Source organism: Stenella coeruleoalba (genome assembly GCF_951394435.1).
Source record: "Stenella coeruleoalba genome assembly, chromosome: 10".
NCBI lineage: Eukaryota > Metazoa > Chordata > Mammalia > Artiodactyla > Delphinidae > Stenella > Stenella coeruleoalba.
This window is the reverse complement of record NC_137156.1, coordinates 8,297,214-8,318,174: the sequence shown is the minus strand read 5'-3', so window position 1 is coordinate 8,318,174 and position 20,961 is coordinate 8,297,214. Positions and strand designations below refer to the sequence as shown.

Here is a 20,961-nt window from a genome sequence, read left to right as displayed (position 1 = left end):
CATTCTCATTTATTTCATGAGCACTGCCGTTCCCTTTTTTCTTGGTCAGGGTTTTGGCTGTAGTTTGGAATATCTTGCTGTTTGCAGAAGATTTTTAAACATGAATTACCTAGTTGCTATGCCTCCAAGGTGCACATTTGGATGTGCACGCGGATGAACTAATAGCTCTTTTCACCTCACTCTCTTTACTGAGTCTTACCAATTTAAAACAAAAGAAAGGCTTATTTTATAGATCTTTGAAACATATCTGAGCATTTCCAATTCACTTAAGAGCCAGTCCCCTCAGGGATCACGCCTAGAGAACCAAGGTCACTTGAAAATCTATACGCCAAGGATATTTAAACTGGTTACATTGAGCCAAATCATGCAATTTGACTGTTTAGTCAAATTCAAGTATGTCCAACGCATTAAGGTGTTAAATCCTCAACAAATTCTTCTTTGGCGTGGCCCGATGAGATAAGTGCTATTTACTTATTGTTTTTACACAAATGGAAAATATATATATACCATAATTCAGAAGTTTTCACAGGTAACCTGGTTAGAATTCTGAATGGGAACCAAGAGAAGGCTGATCTTTCTGCCAAAGAGAGGCAAACAAATCTGACTTTCTGCTCTGCGAGCAGGTGGCTGATGGACTCTTTTATGAAGTGTTTGGTTAACTCTGTCTTTCTGTCTTAGTTACCTACCAAAATAAACTGCACGAATGCCAACATGATAGAAGGACTCTGTCACCAGCTGGCCGGAATCTAGTAAGGCTCCACAGCCTGGGGAACTGAAATTACTAAGGAAGACAAGTCAATCAGTATGCAGTTTCAAGAGGCCTCTGTTTCAGGTATTGTCAGTGGCCAGACAGTAACAGCCAGTATGCTCTGCTGGCTACACTAGTCCTGGGCCCAGAGCTGTCCTCGGAGCCATAAGGGGGACCCAGCTGGTTTCTGCCCCGGGGCCCTGCTCCCCCTCTACGGAACACCACCTGGTCCCCTGGTGAGGGTCTTTCAGACCCCTTTACCCATAAATCTGACCCAGGGCAAGCCCCATTCCCTTAGGACACTACCCAGGTGGTGAAAGGGGGACCAGATAAATACACTCAATTCATGATGTTCACTACTGATAAATGCTTAGCTTCTGTGCCTTTTAATTAAATAGCACTGCATTTTCACCATTGCCTTCAAGGCCTTATCTCAAAGGCACAGCAAGGTGGAAACATCACACAGTGTGACAGGGTCAGAGACAGAGAGTCAGAGACAGAGAGAAAGAGAGATACTGTCTTTGGTTAATAATACCTTTCATCGTATCCTACCGATTATATATCCGAGCAATAACCTAAATAAGACACAGAATTTTTGTGTCTGAGTCCTTCATCTTATACGTGAGGAAACTGGGGCTTAGAAATGGCTGAGTTGCCCAAAGCCACACACCTGGGACTAGAGCCCAGGTCTCCTGATTTCAGGCCACTGGTCTTCCTGCCTTGAACATCCTACCGCATTGCCAGTTGTGTATGGCCAGATGGAAGATGAAGGTTGCCGAACCTGGCTTATCTTAGTAGCAGCCCAGGCCCCTTCCCATCAAGGACCTTAAACATAAGGATCAGATACCAGACTAGGGAAACACCCAGTGAGAAATGGGGAAAATGTAGACTCAGTGGTCCACTGGCCTCAGTGTGGGAAATAAAATAGGTTGCCAGGAAACCAGGAACTTAGACTGTCCTGAGGGAACCATGAGAGCTGCCTTTCTCAACGGTGAATATCCCGTCCCACAGAAATAACCGTCCGTCACGCAGAAGCCCTGCCACTTTTACCCATGCCTGCCCCTCTTCTGGATTCCACTCCACCCTCCCCTTCCTTCAGAAAGAAGTTCTTTTTCCTTCTTACCACGAAGAATTCTCACCGAGCTCCAGGGAAAGAGTCTACTTCATCATATGTTCTCATTCAACAAACTTTTATTAAGCACCTACTGTGTACCAGATACTGAGCTGGGTCCTGGGGAAACAAAGATGGAACAGGCACAGTTATTCTTCTCAAGAGCTCATCATCTGAAGGTCCTATTTGTGTACAAGTGCTTGCTTGCACATGGGTCTCATAGCCCCATGTGGACAGCGGGCATATTTCTAAACCCCAAATCCCAACATATGGTCCAAAAAAAGATTGCTTTTCTAATGTACGACTGTTCTATATGAAGGTCTTTAAAAGGCTTAAAAATTAAATTGCTTTCATAAGTTCTTTAACAAATTTCCTTTGCTGAAAAGAAATAAATTTTATTAAATCAGGCTTTTTTTTGAGAAAAATCTGTGCTATGTGTTCATCAAACCCATATGTGTTAACTTGTAAAACCTTGTAATCATAGGCTCTTGCAGTTGGAAAGGATCTGAGATATCACCTAAGCCAGTAGATTTGAATTTTTTAATTTTATTTTTTAAACAAACACTTTTTAAGCCAAATATTACCAAAAGTTCCCAAACATAAAACAGTTAAAACTGGACCTGCTTTGGTCAAAGGAGAGATGGAGAGCTCAGAGCCCTCTCTCCTAAACTCCCTCTCCCATCCCACCACCTCTGTTTCCACAGATTTTGGAACTGTACTCCACAAAAAGTACTATCCAACTACCCCTCATGTCCCAAATGGGGACACTGAGATCCAAAGAGAGTATGACCTCATTTTAATGAATTACATCTGCACCAATCCTGTTTCCCAACAGGGTCACATTCTGAGATTCTGGGCATGAGGACTTCAACGTATCAACTGGGGAGTCGAGGCAGGGGTGGGGGGACACAATTCAATCCATAGCGCTGCTTCCTGCCCTATCTGGGTGAAGATCTTTGTCAAGCCAAGGAAGTTCCTGATACCAGGTCCTTAAGGGCGAGATGTGAGCGTATTTGACCACTGCTGGGAGGAAGTGAGGGGAGAGAGCGGGTGCATAGAGAGATGTCCCTGGGAAGATAGGAGAGGATGGCCCTGAGGCCAGGCAGAGGGATTAGCTTAAGTAGGAGGGGAGACACTTCCTGTATTATCACAAGGAGGTGGGAAGGAGAACGGGATGAGTTTGGATGCAAAATGATATACAAATATGGAGGAGGGAATTCAAGGGAGTTGCTTCAAATGGCCCCGCTTTCTTCGTGAAGCAGGAGAGCCTGCCTATTGAGACTGACAGTGGAGTTTGGGGTTGGGGCTCAGTAGATGGACAGAAAATAGAACCAGAGACTTGAGGAGGGTGGGGAAAGTTTGAAATAGCCCTGTGTATAGTGGACAGTAGCCAGCTTTGTCTTGAGTAGGCACCCAATACATCATTACAGAAGAGGATCTGTTATCGTTGTATCAGAAAAATGGGAGAATGGGAGGTGAGCTGACCAGGGGAACAGAGAAGGGCTGCCTGACAGTAACAAGGGTCCAGATGGCGTTGGTGACCAAAATTTATAGTAGCACCACCTGCAGGGTGTGAGGTTTTTCCAGCAATGCTCAACAGCTGGGAGACTGATGTAGAGAAAGTAAACAGTTGAGTCGATCCAGAGCTGGGCTTTGCCCAGGAGGGTGCATTAAAAGGACAAAGGGGCAAGGAGGCTGAGGATGTTAGCAAGAGGAGGGTGAAGTGAGGAAGCTCAGGGGCCCAGGTAGGTAGAGAAGGAAGTGAGCTGGCTGTGCCTGTTGCTGCAGACGAGCCTTGCACATGCCCCTTGCTTGCTGTTGACCAGAGCACACGGTCATGGCTGCCTCCTGGAGGGACAGATGCTGCCAGATGTGGCATGCTAGTGAGCTGCGGCCAGTGGGCTCCTCAGCTGATCTTCCTCCTCTAAGGTGGTCCTGACTGGCCCAAGCTGGGTAATTTAGCAATTTGTACCTAGCCACAAGGGTCAGAGCACACTCTGGGGACACACATATCCCTATGAAAGGATGAGGTCGACACCAGCTGCATATCTGGATCTTATGACTGTGAATCTTCCAAGGCCACAGATCTTCTCTTAATATACATCTACAGACATTATTAGCAGTCAACTCAGAACTCCAAGTTACTAGAATCACTTTAGTATCTTCCAATACGAAATAACTGGGGTGGGGGGGAAAGAAACTTTTTAGTGGCATACTAAAAATACTCCTAGTACAGAATGATTAAAACTAAAAACCAGTACCAAACTTTGTCAGGAGCAATGGAAACTCTCATACCCTGCTGCTAAGACTATAAATTGGTGCAACCACTTTGGAAATTTTGGTATTTTCCATTAAAATTGAAGATATGCATATCCATCATCCAACAGTTCCATTCCTAGGTATATGAACAACAGAAATAGATAAAGATCTGCATAGCATGAATTGTTCATAATGGTCTAATACTAGAGACAACTCAGTTGTCCATCAGCATTAAAATGGAAGGATATCCATACAATAGAACACTATACAGCAATGAAATTGACAAGCTACAGCTATAGGCAACAGCGTTGATGAATTTCACGAACATAATGCCAAGTGGAAGAGGCCAGCGTAAATACATACTGTATGATCTGTCTATTCAGAGTTCAAAAACAGGGAAGAGTGACTAATAGATAGGAATGCAGACTTCAGTGGGTAAAGTATAAAGAAAAGCAAGGAGGGATTACCATCATAGTCAGGATAGTTGCCTCTAGACAGGCTTACCGCTAACATCTGTGGGGCTTATATGGAGAACTGCATACCATAGCCCTAAATATTTAAAAGTTGTAAATTAAACTAATAAGCTATTAAATAACAGACGTTCTATCCTCCTACCTTGACAAATGTATCTTCACTGCAACCTGGAAGACCAGGTTGGACCTGAGAATTCTTGGATGGCTTAAAGCTTCTTGCTGGAACGCGTGACACAAGAAGAGCCGGCCCCCAGACCCTCGGGCCATCCGCCTTCTCCTCCCAGCCCTGCTCCATCCCATACCTCAAGGGCCTTGTGCTCAAGTATGTGTACTCCCTAACTTTCATCCACAGCATCCTACAAATATCTGCCCCTGGGCCCCCCATCAGGAAGGTGGAACTGAGGACGAGCCCCGGGAAGACCTGGGAGTGGGCCTGGAATCATTTGGACGGGGAATTCCAGCGCCCCCGTGCTTGGTGCCTTGTCCGGAAAGGGGGACATGGGTTCCAAGTGGACATGGCCTCTTGGCCTCACAGACGCCCCTGTCCCTTTGGAAGGGCATGGCTGGAGGAGAGCTGAAGCCCCGAAGCACAGGCCCAGCAGAGAGCCCCTGTGTGTGGCTTAGGGCAGTACCACTTTTTTTTTTTTTTTTTAAATAAATGTATTTTTTTATTTTTGGCTGTGTTGGGTCTTCGTTGCTACATGCGGGCTTTCTCTAGTTGCGGTGAGCACGGGCTACTCTTCTTTGCGGTGCGTGGGCTTCTCATTGCGGTGGCTTCTCTTGTTGCAGAGCACAGGCTCTAGGTGCACGGACTTCAGTAGTTGTGGCTCACGGGCTCTAGAGCGCCGGCTCAGTAGTTGTGGCGCATGGGCTTAGTTATTCCGCGGCATGTGGAATCTTCCCGGACCAGGGCTCGAACCCGTGTTCCCTGCAGTGGCAGACATATTCTTTTTTTTTAACACACACACACACTGTATTTTATTTTATTTTTTAAGTTTTATTTATTTATTTTTGGCTGTGTTGGGTCTTCGTTTCTGTGTGAGGGCTTTCTCTAGTTGCGGCGAGCGGGGGCCACTCTTCATCGCGGTGTGCGGGCCTCTCACTGTCACGGCCTCTCTTGTTGCGGAGCACGGGCTCCAGAAGCGCAGGCTCAGTAGTTGTGGCTCATAGACCTAGTTGCTCCGCGGCACGTGGGATCTTCCCAGACCAGGGCTCCAACCCGTGTCCCCTGCATTAGCAGGCAGATTCTCAACCACTGCGCCACCAGGGAAGCCCCCTGTATTTTATTTCTACAAGAGATAAATAAACTGACACCAAGCATTGTAAATGGATGACCACAACAAAAGCAACAGTGATTGCAATTACCAAACACGAAACACACTCACACTATGTCATAATATTGACATTCAGTCCAGTAATCCTCCACTGTAACACCTCCTTTACTTTGCAGTGAAAATTGATTTATATATTTTTTGCCTTTGAGTCCTTGTGGGATGTTTTTTTTTATTCAAACAGAAAGTCACAAAAATTATAATCATCCTCATCAGTTCACTCAGTCCCATGTAATTAATTTTTTTTTTCATCTTGATCTTTTGTTAGCACTTTTATGAATTCATCAGTTTTCCATTAGAGTTCTGAAGGGCAGCACCACTTTTAAAGGAAACAGAGGGCTGTATTAGGAAAGGCACTGGAAAACTTCTGGGGTCCAGGCAGTATTCTATAACTTGACCTAGGGGGGTTTATAGTTACAATAATTTATTAAGCTCTACATTTGTTTTATACAGCTTTCTGTACGTGTGTTATATTTCACAATAAAGAATTAATGAAATCTCTATATATTCTATTCCTGGTGCTGCAGTTTATGGGATCCCCACAGACAAATCAGCTCAGAGTGGTTGCACTTAAGCTCAGACACCTTGGGCCGTTAAAATGCCTCAAGGTGTGAAGACCTAAGGGGGAAGTGGACAGATGCTGGAAACACAATAACTCTCACGGCTGGTTCTCTCCACTGTCCAGACCGAGATCCTTGAGTGGCATGGACAGATTTAGGCAGAACGATGAGTCATGGGCCTGTGTCCTCCTGCCTAGCCACTGCAAGTGCCTCAGAGGGAAATTCCTTTTCCTCCCTCTTAAATAAGATTACAGATACTGTGTTTATCAAACCGAAATTATAGGAGGCTGTTCCTATCCTAGCAGAAGTGAAAGAAGACCAACTCCCAATTATCCTCAGTTTGGAAAGCAGTTCTAGGAAGACTTCTCTCCATCAAGGCAGCTGGATGGGTTAATTACACAGTTTGCTGAGCTTCTGTGTCCTAGACGCAACCCTTATTTTTCAGCTCCACATTTTAAAACATTCATTTAGTTTTTATTTTTTTCATTCTTGATAGGAAAAACATTTTCCTTTTACAAAGATTCAGATTTCTGATTCTCAAAAAGATTTCTAAGTGCCCCACATGGTTTAAGTATCAGGGTTTTTCTAAGAATATATATTTCTTTTTTTTTTTCATTTTAACATCTTTATTGGAGTATAATTGCTTTACAATGGTATGTTACTTTCAGCTTCACAGCAAAATGAATCAGTTATATATATACATATGTTCCCATATCTCTTCCCTCTTGCGTCTCCCTCCCTCCCACCCGCCCTATCCCACCCCTCCAGGCGGTCACAAAGCACCGAGCTGATCTCCCTGTGCTATGCGGCTGCTTCCCACTAGCTATCTACCTTACGTTTGGTAGTGTATATATCTCCATGCCTCTCTCTCGCTTTGTCACAGTTTACTCTTCCCCCTCCCCATAGCCTCAAGTCCATTCTCTAGTAAGTCTGTGTCTTTATTCCTGTTTCACCCTTAGGTTTTTCATGACATTTTTTCCCCTTATTCCAAATATATGTGTTAGCATACGGTATTTGTCTCTCTCTTTCTGACTTACTTCACTCTGTATGACAGACTCTAGGTCTGTCCACCTCATTACAAATAGCTCAATTTCGTTTCTTTTTATGGCTGAGTAATATTCCATTGTATATATGTGCCACATCTTCTTTATCCATTCATCCGATGATGGACACTTAGGTTGTTTCCATCTCTGAGCTATTGTAAATAGAGCTGCAGTGAACATTTTGGTACATGACTCTTTTTGAATTATGGTTTTCTCAGGGTATGTGCCCAGTAGTGGGATTGCTGGGTCATATGGTAGTTCTATTTGTAGTTTTTTAAGGAACCTCCATACTGTTCTCCACAGTGGCTGTATCAATTTACATTCCCACCAACAGTACAAGAGGGTTCCCTTTTCTCCACACCCTCTCCAGCATTTATTGTTTCTAGATTTTTTGATGATGGCCATTCTGACTGGTGTGACATGATAGCTCATTGTAGTTTTGATTTGCATTTCTCTAATGATTAGTGATGTTGAGCATTCTTTCATGTGTTTGTTGGCAGTCTGTATATCTTCTTTGGAGAAATGTCTATTTAGGTCTTCTGCCCATTTTTGGATTGGGTTGTTTCTTTTTTTGTTATTAAGCTGCATGAGCTGCTTATAAATTTTGGAGATTAATCCTTTGCTAGTTGCTTCATTTGCAAATATTTTCTCCCAATCTGGGGGTTGTCTTTTTGGCTTGTTTATGGTTTCCTTTGCTGCACAAAAGCTTTTAAGTTTCATTAGGCCCCATTTGTTTATTTTTGTTTTTATTTCCATTTCTCTAGGAGGTGGGTCAAAAAGGACCTTGCTGTGATTTATGTCATAGAGTGTCCTGCCTGTGTTTTCCTCTAAGAGTTTGATAGTTTCTGGCCTTAGATTTAGGTCTTTAATCCATTTTGAGCTTATTTTTGTGTATGGTGTTAGGGAGTGATCTAATCTCATACTTTTACATGTAGCTGTCCAGTTTTCCGAGGACCACTTATTGAAGAGGCTGTCCTTTCTCCACTGTACATTCCTGCCTCCTTTATCAAAGATAAGGTGACCATATGTGCGTGAGTTTATCTCTGGGCTTTCTATCCTGTTCCATTGATCTATATTTCTCTTTTTTTGTGCCAGTACCATACTGCCTTGATTACTGTAGCGTTGTAGTATAGTCTGAAGTCAGGAAGCCTGATTTCTCCAGCTCTGTTTTTCGTTCTCAAGATTGCTTTGGCTATTCGGGGTCTTTTGTGTTTCCATACAAATTGTGAAATTTTTTATTCTAGTTCTGTGAAAAATGCCAGTGGTAGTTTGATAGGGATTGCATTGAATCTGTAGATTGCTTTAGGTAGAGTCATTTTCAAAATGTTGATTCTTCCAATCCAAGAACATGGTATATCTCTCCATCTATTTGTATCATCTTTAATTTCTTTCATCAGTGTCTTATAATTTCCTGCATACAGGTCTTTTGTCTCCTTAGGTAGGTTTATTCCTAGATAGTTTATTCTTTTTGTTGCAATGGTAAATGGGAGTGTTTTCTTGATTTCACTTTCAGATTTTTCATCCTTAGTGTATAGGAATGCCAGAGATTTCTGTGCATTAATTTTGTATCCTGCTACTTTACCAAATTCATTGATTAGCTCTAGTAGTTTTCTGGTAGCATCTTTAGGATTCTCTATGTATAGTATCATGTCATCTGCAACCAGTGACAGCTTTACTTCTTCTTTTCCGATTTGGATTCCTTTTATTTCCTTTTCTTCTCTGATGGCTGTGGCTAAAACTTCCAAAACTATGTTGAATAAGAGTGGTGAGAGTGGGCAACCTTGTCTTGTTCCTGATCTTAGTGGAAGTGCTTTCAGTTTTTCACCATTGAGGACGATGTTGGCTGTGGGTTTGTCATATATGGCCTTTATTATGTTGAGGAAAGTTCCCTCTATGCCTACTTTCTGCAGGGTTTTTATCATAAATGGGTGTTGAATTTTGTCAAAAGCTTTCTCTGCATCTATTGAGATGATCATATGGTTTTTCTTCTTCAATTTGTTAATATGGTGTATCACGTTGATTGATTTGCGTATATTGAAGAATCCTTGCATTCCTGGAATAAACCCCACTTGATCATGGTGTATGATCCTTTTAATGTGCTGTTGGAATCTGTTTGCTAGTATTTTGTTGAGGATGTTTGCATCTATGTTCATCAGTGATATTGGCCTGTAGTTTTCTTTCTTTGTGACATCCTTGTCTGGTTTTGGTATCAGGGTGATGGTGGCCTCGTAGAATGAGTTTGGTAGTGTTCCTCCCTCTGCTATATTTTGGAAGAGTTTGAGAAGGATAGGTGATAGCTCTTCTCTAAATGTTTGATAGAATTCGCCTGTGAAGCCATCTGGTCCTGGGCTTTTGCTTGTTGGAAGATTTTTAATCACAGTTTCAATTTCAGTGCTTGTGATTGGTCTGTTCATATTTTCTATTTCTTCCTGATTCAGTCTTGGCAGGTTGTGCCTTTCTAAGAATTTGTCCATTTCTTCCAGGTTGTCCATTTTATTGGCATAGAGTTGCTTGTAGTAATCTCTCATGATCTTTTGTATTTCTGCAGTGTCAGTTGTTACTTCTCCTTTTTCATTTCTAATTCTATTGATTTGAGTCTTCTCCCTTTTTTTCTTGATGAGTCTGGCTAATGGTTTATCAATTTTGTTTATCCTTTCAAAGAACCAGCTGTTAGTTTTATTGATCTTTGCTATTGTTTCCTTCATTTCTTTTTCATTTATTTCTGATCTGATTTTTATGATTTCTTTCCTTCTGCTAACTTTGGGGTTTTTTTGTTCTTCTTTCTCTAATTGCTTTAGGTGCAAGGTTAGCTTGTTTATTCAAGATGTTTCCTGTTTCTTAAGGTAGGATTGTATTGGTATCAACTTCCCTCTTAGAACTGCTTTTGCTGCATCCCATAGATTTTGAGTTGTCGTGTCTCCATTGTCATTTGTTTCTAGGTATTTTTTGATTTCCTCTTTGATTTCTTCAGTGATCACTTCGTTATTAAGTAGTGTATTGTTTAGCCTCCATGTGTTTGTATTTTTTACAGATCTTTTCCTGTAATTGATATCTAGTCTCATAGCATTGTGGTTGGAAAAGATACTTGATACAGTTTCAATTTTCTTAAATTTACCAAGGCTTGATTTGTGACCCAAGATATGATCTATCCTGGAGAATGTTCCATGAGCACTTGAGAAAAATGTGTATTCTGTTGTTTTTGGATGGAATGTCCTAAAAATATCAATGAAGTCCATCTTGTTTAATGTATCATTTAAAGCTTGTATTTCCTTATTTATTTTCATTTTGGATGATCTGTCCATTGGTGAAAGTGGGGTGTTCAAGTCCCCTACTATGAATGTGTTACTGTCGATTTCCCCTTTTATGGCTGTTAGTATTTGCCTTATATATTGAGGTGCTCCTATGTTGGGTGCATAAATATTTACAATTGTTATATCTTCTTCTTGGATCGATCTCTTGATCATTAGGTAGTGTCCTTCTTTGTCTCTTCTAATAGTCTTTATTTTAAAGTCTATTTTGTCTGATATGAGAATTGCTACTCCAGCTTTCTTTTGGTTTCCATTTGCATGGAAACCTTTTTCCATCCCCTTACTTTCAGTCTGTATGTGTCTCTAGGTCTGAAGTGGGTCTTTTGTAGACAGCATATATATGGGTCTTGTTTTTGTATCCATTCAGCCAATCTGTGTCTTTTGGTGGGAGCATTTAGTCCATTTACATTTAAGGTAATTATCGATATGTATGTTCCCATTTTCTTAATTGTTTGGGGTTCGTTATTGTAGGTCTTTTCCTTCTTTTGTGTTTCTTGCCTAGAGAAGTTCCTTTAGCAGTTGTTGTAGAGCTGGTTTGGTGGTGCTGAACTCTCTCAGCTCTTGCTTGTCTGTAAAGGTTTTAATTTCTCCATCAAATCTGAATGAGATCCCTGCTGGGTAGAGTAATCTTGGTTGCAGGTTTTTCTCCTTCATCACTTTCAATATGTCCTGCCACTCCCTTCTGGCTTGCAGAGTTTCTGCTGAAAGATCAGCTGTTAACCTTATGGGGATTCCCTTGTGTGTTATTTGTTGTTTTTCCCTTGCTGCTTTTAATATGCTTTCTTTGTATTTAATTTTTGACAGTTTGATTAATATGTGTCTTGGCGTATTTCTCCTTCGATTTATCCTGTATGGGACTCTCTGTGCTTCCTGGACTTGATTAACTATTTCCTTTCCCATATTAGGGAAGTTTTCAACTATAATCTCTTCAAATATTTTCTCAGTCCCTTTCTTTTTCTCTTCTTCTTCTGGAACCCCTATAATTCGAATGTTGGTGCGTTTAATGTTGTCCCAGAGGTCTCTGAGACTGTCCTCAGTTCTTTTCATTCTTTTTTCTTTATTCTGCTCTGCAGTAGTTATTTCCACTATTTTATCTTCCAGGTCACTTATCCGTTCTTCTGCCTCAGTTATTCTGCTATTGATCCCATCTAGAGTATTTTTCATTGCATTTATTGTGTTGTTCATCATTGTTTGTTTCATCTTTAGGTCTTCTAGGTCCTTGTTAAATGTTTCTTGCATTTTGTCTATTCTATTTCCAAGATTTTGGATCATCTTTACTATCATTATTCTGAATTCTTTTTCAGGTAGGCTGCCTATTTTCTCTTCATTTGTTAGGTCTGGTGGGTTTTTATCTTGCTCCTTCGTCTGTTGTGTGTTTTTCTGTCTTTTCATTTTGCTTATCTTACTGTGTTTGGGGTCTCCTTTTTGCAGGCTGAAGGTTCGTAGTTCCGTTGTTTTTTGTGTCTGTCCCCAGTGGCTAATGTTGGTTCAGTGGGTTGTGTAGGCTTCCTGGTGGAGGGGACTAGTGCCTGTGTTCTGGTGGATGAGGCTGGATCTTGTCTTTCTGGTGGGCGGGTCCACGTCTGGTGGTGTGTTTTGGGGTGTCTGTAGACTTATTATGATTTTGGGCAGCCTCTCTGCTAATGGGTGGGGTTGTGTTCCTGTCTTGCTAGTTGTTTGGCATAGGATGTCCAGCACTGTAGCTTGCTGGTCGTTGAGTGAAGCTGGGTGCTGGCGTTGAGATGGAGATCTCTGGGAGATTTTCGCCGTTTGATATTATGTGCAGCTGGGAGGCCTCTTGTGGACCAGTGTCCTGAAGTTGGCTCTCCCACCTCAGAGGCACAGCACTAACTCCTGGCTGCAGCACCAAGAGCCTTTCATCCACACGGCTCCTTAATTTGGGATGATTGGTTGTCTATTCATGTATTCCACAGATGCAGGGTTCATCAAGTTGATTGTGGAGCTTTAATCCGCTGCTTCTGAGGCTGCTGGGAGAGATTTCCCTTTCTCTTCTTTGTTCTCACAGCTCCCAGGGGCTCAGCTTTGGATTTGGCCCTGCCTGTGTGTGTAGGTCGCCAGAGGGCGTCTGTTCTTCGCTCAGACAGGACAGGGTTAAAGGAGCCGCTGATTCGGAGGCTCTGGCTCACTCAGGCCGGGGGGAGGGAGGGGCACGGAGTGCGGGGCGGGCCTGCGGCGGCAGAGGCCAGCGTGACGTTGCAGATGCCAGCGTGACGTTGCGCCAGCCTGAGGCGCGCCGTGCGTTCTCTCGGGGGAGTTGTCCCTGGATCCCGGGACCCTGGCAGTGGCGGGCTGCACAGGCTCCCCGGAAGGGGGTTGTGGATAGTGACCTGTGTTCGCACACAGGCTTCTTGGTGGCGGCAGCAGCCTTAGCGTCTCATGTCTGTCTCTGGGGTCCGCACTTTTAGCCACGGCTCGCGCCCGTCTCTGGAGCCCCTTTAAGCAGCGCTCTCAATCCCCTCTCCTCGCCACCAGGAAACAAAGAGGGAAGAAAAAGTCTCTTGCCTCTTCGGCAGCTCCAGACTTTTCCCCGGACTCCCTCCCGGCTAGCCATGGCGCACTAACCCCCTTCAGGCTGTGTTCACGCCGCCAGTCCTCTCCCTGCGCTCCGACCGAAGCCGGAGCCTCAGCTCGCAGCCCCGCCCGCCCCGGCGGGTGAGCAGACAAGCCTCTCGGGCTGGTGAGTGCCGATCGGCCCTGATCCTCTGTGCGGGAATCTCTCCGCTTTGCCCTCCGCACCCCTTTTGCTGTGCTCTCCTCCGCGGCTCCGAAGCTCCCCAACTCCGCCACTCGCAGTCTCCGCCCGAGAAGGGGCTTCCTAGTGTGTGGACACTTTTCCTCCTTCACAGCTCCCTCCCGCTGGTGCAGGACCCGTCCCTATCCTTTTGTCTTTGTTTATTTTTTTCTTTTGCCCTAACCAGTTACATGGGGGGTTTCTTGCCTTTTGGGAGGTCTGAGGTCTTCTGCCAGCGTTCAGTAGGTGTTCTGTAGGAGTTGTTCCACGTGTAGATGTGTTTCTGGTGTATCCGTGGGGAGGAAGGTGGCCTCCGCGTCTTACTCTTCCGTCATCTTCCCGGAAGTCCTCTAAGAATATATATTTCAACTACGGTCCATAAAGATACACACCTCATCCCAAAACTGAACCTTATGGCTGAGAGATGATGAAGGGGAAGTGAAAAACTGGCCAGTACTAACCAACCAAAAGCCCAGGCAATATTTTTTCCCAATCTAATTTCTGAGCTTTGCATCTAAGCTGTTTAAAGGCCACATTGCCAAAGTGCCAGTTTTCCTCATTTTTGGGAAACAAGAGACACGTATGGCTCCAGGGACCTTCACAAACTGCTGCTGAGAAGTGGAGCCAGGCACATTTGGTGGCTTCAAGATTATCAAAGTGGCAACATATTAGATGAGTTTAAAGGAGGATGATGAGGCAGTGGGGTGGAGGGGTAGGAAAACAGGTTAAATCAATAGGAGGACTAACGTTGTAGATTACAGACAGTGAAAGATCACTCATTTCTACCATTTTGCCCCAGTAAGAAACACCTGACAGACATCTACCCATCACTTAAGACTCCACCCAAAGTTTACCTTCTCCCTCCTTCGAGCCTTCACCAGACCCGCTTAGTATTCTGCCAGAGTTGCTGTAACGTTTTACAGGACTGTACTGTTTGGTTTGCCTTCCTAGACTGTGGGCTCCTTGAGGACGGGACCATACTTTATGCATCTTCAAAGTTCCAGCTAATGCATAGTATGAGCTCCACAAATGTTATCCTTGGCTGCGTGAATAACTGATGGCTTCCATTAATATAGGTTTGGCTTTTCCAGCTGCTATGATGGCACCCTTAAGTGATGAAAAGCATCTCAGCCTCTGCCAGAGTCTACCCACTGTGTCTTGTTTGTTTGTTTGTTTTGTTTACAGGCTGCGTTGGGTCTTCATTGCTGCGCGTGGGCTTTCTCTAGTTGCGGCGAGCGGAGGCTGCTCTGTGGTGCGCGGGCTTCTCATTGCGGTGGCTTCTCTTGTTGGGGAGCACGGGTTCTAGGTGCACGGACTTCAGTAGTTGTGGCTCGCGGGCTCTAGAGCGCAGGCTCAGTAGTTGTGGCTCACGGGCTTAGTTGCTCTGCGACATGTGGGATCTCCCTGGACTAGGGTTCAAACTCATGTCCCCTGCATTGGCAGGCGGATTCTTAACGACTACACCACCAGGGAAGTCCCTACCCACTGTTTTTAACTTCTCTTTTCAGCCTCAGGAAGCTGTGAATTCCTTAATGTCATACACTGGCCTGAGAACATCGTGTATTCCTTAAGCAGAGTTATGAGAAAGAAGAACCTGGTCAGCCGACTCAAACACTGGAATTGTCCTTTTCAAGACCCAGAGCTCCAACATTCCTTGGCGTAACAGACAGAAGCACCTGGGAAAATGTGGGCAAGGGTGAGTAGTGATGAAAACACCAGGCATTTCGTGTGCGTCTCTTTCGTCCAACTCAACTCAGACAAATTCCTTTGAAACAGTAATACAAATGGCATTCCTTTCCCACCCAGGACTGCAACTAACACTTGAAATTGAAAGGTTGATTTTAGGCCACCAGATTTTGCTCTGTTAGGTGAATCTTTTTACATGGGGATGCTGATGCCCACGGGAAATCCTCTTCCATTCAGAAATCTCAGGGGAAGCAGTCTTGTGGGATAGAGGTAGAATGTTCCAGCTAGTGTAACTAGTGCCCAGGTCTGGAGGTTACAGTTCTGAACTTCCAAAAGCTGATCACCTAGGTTACCGATTAGCCAGTTCTCTGGTGCCTCCTTTCTCTGTCTGCCAGTCATCTCTGAACCATTCCTTTTCCGCTCAGCCATTCCCCAAGAAAACCACCTTGGCCTGGGGTGGAGGTTAGGGTTAAAAGAGTCACCTCTCCTATCGGACCAAGGTTTCCTAAAGGTTTCATGGAAGCTAAGTAGGAGAAGTGATGTGTAATTGCACCTATTAATTGCTTTCTATTGGAGACGGGCGGCGGGGCCTCGCGCGGTGACCTTGGGAACAGAACTGGCTTTAGCCTCTCTCCTATGTGAGTGTGAGCCACTTCCTGGAAGCTTTTGAAACTCTGTTTTCAAATTTATAAAATGGTGATAGAAGGATTGTCTTGAGGATGAAATGAGAAAGTGCACATAAAGTAACTTGTGCTTGACAGAAAGAAAGTTAATTCCCTTATGTGTTGAGATCAGTAATCCGTTGTGTGTGTCACGTGGAGAACTAACCACCAACATAAATCAGAAAGCACCAGGCAGCCCCGTCAATCCAAACAGGGCCCTATTTCATTTACAGAGAAAGGCTGTAAGTTATGCAAAATGACAAATGTTTTCTTAAAACATTTTGGTAAGTAATAAAAGGATTTTCCTGGAAGCCTTTAAAAACCAGTAAGATTGTCATATCACTGTAGTGTTTTAAAGTAATGATCCCTTAAAAATTCCTCCTAGTCTTAGGATTCTATGACAAAAATCTGTCACAGAATTGGCCATTTTGAGGCTTCAACCAAACCAAAGTATGAATTCAAACTGGAGCAGATTACATTTATTTGTGATTCCTCAAGTCATTCAGTGTGAATATTAACTTCTTTTTTTTTTTAACATCTTTATTGGAGTATAATTGCTTTACAATGGTTTGTTAGTTTCCACTTTATAACAAAGTGAATCAGTTATACATATACATATGTTCCCATATCTCTTCCCTCTTGCGTCTCCCTCCCTCCCACTTTCCCTATCCCACCCCTCCAGGTGGTCACAAAGCACCGAGCTGATCTCCCTGTGCTATGTGGCTGCTTCCCACTAGCTATCTACCTTACGTTTGGTAGTGTATATATGTCCATGCCACTCTCTCACTTTGTCACAGCTTACCCTTCCCCCTCCCCATATCATCAAGTCCGTTCTCTAGTAGGTCTGTGTGTTTATTCCTGTCTTACCCCTAGGTTCTTCATGTCTTTTTTTCCCTTAAATTCCATACATATGTGTTAGCATGCGGTATTTGTCTTTCTCTTTCTGACTTACTTCACTCTGTATGACAGACTCTAGGTCTGTCCACCTCATTACAAATAGCTCAATTTCGTTTCTTTTTATGGCTGAGTAATATTCCATTGTATATATGTGCCACATCTTCTTTATCCATTCATCTGTTGATGGACACCTAGGTTGCTTCCATATCCTGGCTGTTGTAAATAGAGCTGCAGTGAACATTATGGTACATGACTCTTTTTGAATTATGGTTTTCTCAGGGTATATGCCCAGTAGTGGGATTGCTGGGTCGTATGGTAGTTCTATTTTTAGTTTTTTAAGGAACCTCCATACTGTTCTCCATAGTGGCTGTACCAATTCACATTCTCACCAGCAGTGCAAGAGTGTTCCCTTTTCTCCACACCCTCTCCAGCATTTATTGTTTGTAGATTTTTTGATGATGGCCATTCTGACTGGTGTGAGATGATATCTCATTGTAGTTTTGATTTGCATTTCTCTAATGATTAGTGATGTTGAGCATTCTTTCATGTGTTTGTTGGCAGTCTGTATATCTTCTTTGGAGAAACAAGCATCACCTCTTCTCATTTTTTTATACCTACTCAGCCAGTTTTACTAAACTGAGAAAAAAAACAGAGGAAGGAAAGAAGGAAGGAAGGAAGGAAGGAAGAGGGAGAGAGAGAGGGAGAGCGAGGGAGGGGAGATAGCATTCTCTAAAGCAAGTCAGTATTTCATTTCATTTGAGTCCCTGCAGTGAATATTAGCTCCGTGGTATTTCAAATACATGTTGCTTCTCAACTTCTGGTGCCCTAGACCTGAAAACCGGACAGTCCTACCTCCTGGAATCCTCAATTTGCTTTGGAATTATCTATGTTCAGAGTCCAAGGGTCCTTTAAGGGTAGTGTCCCTTCTGGGTAGTGTTTCCCTCTAGTCCATACACACGCACACGTACATGTAACTGTATACTAGACTACGTAGAATGTAACTATTGGGCAATTGCTAGTATCTCCTATTAAAAAGGAGCATTTATTCCCAGTTGTCAGCGCTTCCTAAGGCTATATTCCTACTGCTGTTTGTGGGGCAGTGTGCTGGTTAAACATATGGCCGTGAAGCCATACTGCCAGATTTGAATCCCAGCCCTGCCACTGACAGTAGTAGGACAGGTTACTTAACCTCTCTGTGCCTCAGTTTCTTCATCTATAAAGTGGGGGTGAGAATAGCACCTACCTTGAGGGGATGTTTTGGTGATGAAGTATGTAAATAGCTTAAGAGTTGTGTTTGGTACAAACCAAGCCCTCCAATGAGACCTGGAGCTCCAGAGCACAGAAGAAAAAACAGTCTCTGCAGCTAAAGGAAACCACTAGAGGGGGAAGATGGGGGAAGCAGAGAGTAAGGAAAGGCCTGGAGAGAGAATGGGCCTTTAAGAGTCGACCTTAGGCTGACGTGGCTGTTCTCCTGAGACCCCTCGGGCTGCGGTTTTCTGGTTCTAGGAGAAGCAATGGAGACACCGTGAGTCCATGGCCAGAAACATCATTTGGGGAGACCTGTGCTCCATTCATAGATACTCTTAAAAGAAAGCCCCTTACAAAATAAAGCTCCGCAAATAACAGCAAGCCCTGAGGTAACCATGAAAATGTCAAGCCCTGAGGAGAAAGTGGAGAACACAGGCCCCACCTGGAGGGCCACCTGGAGGGCCAGCTGAGGGTCGCCAGCGGACGACCTTCTTCTGCCGTACAGCGGGAATCGGCACATGTGAAGGCAGCTGGTCCGGCCCGCAGACCCACGGTGCACTCCCACCTCGGTAGCCTGATGCCAGCCATAATGGGGGTGTTTACACCACAGGAATCTGCAGCTTCTTTTTGTTTCATTTTTAGAAAGCTTGTAGTTAAACGTTCCCTGATGCACTGCTGGGGAAGATACAAAGGCTGGCTTGGAAAAACTGAAAGAAAAATGTCTTAAACTGCAAAGCATTTTCTTTGGCATTCCTTAGTCTTTCCCTCTGTACGAAGGCAGGAAGCTGGCAGTGGACATGGTCTGTTAGGGAGTACCTAAAGAAGAAAAGCCACGCTGACCCCTTGCTTCACAGAGGGCCAGAAAAGTGCTGACTGACGGAACTTGAAAATGGCGTCCTTTTCCCACGAAATATAAGTTCACTCCAGGCCCGACACAGGTGTCACACGGAGGACTTACAGGCTTCTGATGACTGTCCTAAAAGGGAAATGCAACGAAATGCGGTCGTTCACATACTCCTCTTACACCGATTTAAAAATATGATTATTTCGGACTTCCCTGGTGGCGCAGTGGTTGAGAGTCCGCCTGCCGATGCAGGGGACACGGGTTCGTGCCCCGGTCCGGGAAGATCCCACATGCCGCGGAGCGGCTGGGCCCGTGAGCCATGGCCGCTGAGCCTGCGCGTCCGGAGCCTGTGCTCCGCAACGGGAGAGGCCACAACAGTGAGAGGCCCGCGTACCGCAAAAAAAAAAAGAAAAAAAAAAAAGATTATTTCAACATATTTTAGAGAATATGAAAACTGTCTACTGAGACTTATTACCTTACCTCCTTGCATCTAAAAGACCGTTTAACCTGTTCAGATTTCTGGGTGTTCCTTGAGCGTAAAGATGGAAGAATAGGGACGGAAACGAAGAAGCGCCTCGAAATCTGCCTTTATGAGTCTGCTGGGGCCGCCATTACAGAGCTCTGCAGCCCAGGGGATGCGACAGGACTGTATGTTCTCAACGTTCTGAAGGCAGAAAGTCCAGGGTCAAGCTGTCAGCAGGTGTGGTTTCTTCTCAGGCCTCGCTCCTTGGCCGGTAGTTGGCTGTCTTCTCCCCGTGTCCTCACACGGTCTCCCCTCCGTGTGTGCCTGTGTCCTGATCTCTTCTTATAAGGACACCAGTCTTATTGGAGTAGCATCCACTCTAACGACCTCATTTAACCTGAATCACCTCTTTAAAGACCTTATCTCCAGACACAGTCACATTCTGAGATATGGGGAGTTGGGACTTCAACCTATGAATTTGGAGGGGGACATGAGCCCATTAATTGACTAAACATAAGCATTATTTATCCACAGGACAAATTTGATTTAACAACCTCACAGGTCGAGTTCCCAGAGAAGCAAACTCTGGAAAGATGGAGACTGATGTGCAAGGGGTTACAGGGAGTGCTCTCAGGAACACATACGAGCAGCAAAGGAAGCAGGATTAAGCAGAGGGAGAGCTGGACCGCAGTGCCGTCACAATAGAGGCCCCGGCTCATCACACAGACCCTCTGGGGTGGCCCTTCAGACTTGTCCGGAACCAAGGCAAAGGGGTCGACTAGTCACAGGACGTGGGCTGCCCCAGGGAGGAGGCATGACCTGCCTGAGAGGCTGTCTTCGGTTGAGGACGATCTCAGGAGGGCTCGGTGGAGAGCTGCCAGTGGCCGAGTCTTCAGACGTTGACAGAATGATGGCTCGGTCTCAAGTGGGGCTTCTGGTCAGTGCACTGCAGTGTCCACAGCCATACACGTGAACAGAAGTTCCCTAAGTGCATGGAAGAATTTACCATCATCTTCTTAAGAAATTTCTCATTAGGTCTCTAAGTAGGTTAAAAGGTGACCTATTCTGAACCCTAAAACATTGAGCCCAATTCTGGACACGTAGAGGAAGCCGAGCAGGATGGTGAGTGAGTGAGTGGCTTAGTGGGAAAAGGATGGATGCTCTTTGGAGCCAGAAAGATCTGGGTTCAAATCTCTGCCCCACTATTTACTAACATTTCTTACCCTCTCTCAACCTCCGATTTCTCCTCTGCAAAATGAGGGTAATAATGCCAACTTTGTTAGACTGTTGAAAGATTTAAATAAAAAATGTATACTTAGAGCGTGTAGCATAATGTTTCATACAAAGAAGTGATCCAAAAAGCATTTGCCCCCTTCCCTTTCTTTCAGCAGATAGTTAGTCGGTGACAACTGGTTACAAGCCAGAAAGAGAGGTTTGATCTCCTAACTCGAAGGAGGATGTTTCTCAAATTCTGGTGTGACCTAAAGGTGCCTGAGGATACTTCTTTCCAGTTCTGTCAATGTGGAAATACACATCACATCACAAAGACCTCTCCCCCTTGCATAAATACCAAGTC

General features: G+C 44.3%; 1 protein-coding gene across 2 annotated transcripts in view; it reads left to right on the top strand.

Annotated features, from left to right (window-relative positions):
• NEDD9 (neural precursor cell expressed, developmentally down-regulated 9) overlaps positions 1-20,961 on the top strand; it is a 295,481-nt gene that overhangs the window by 167,960 nt on the left and 106,560 nt on the right. The window contains exons 1-2 of one of the 2 annotated variants that reach the window (XM_079935497.1): positions 13,168-13,531; positions 15,094-15,281. In XM_079935497.1, coding sequence (XP_079791623.1) covers positions 15,270-15,281 — 12 coding nt within the window. In that variant the 5' untranslated portion in view covers positions 13,168-13,531; positions 15,094-15,269. Of the gene's footprint in view, positions 1-13,167; positions 13,532-15,093; positions 15,282-20,961 lie in introns of those variants that run through there. The other variant, XM_079935496.1, reaches the window with a different exon arrangement.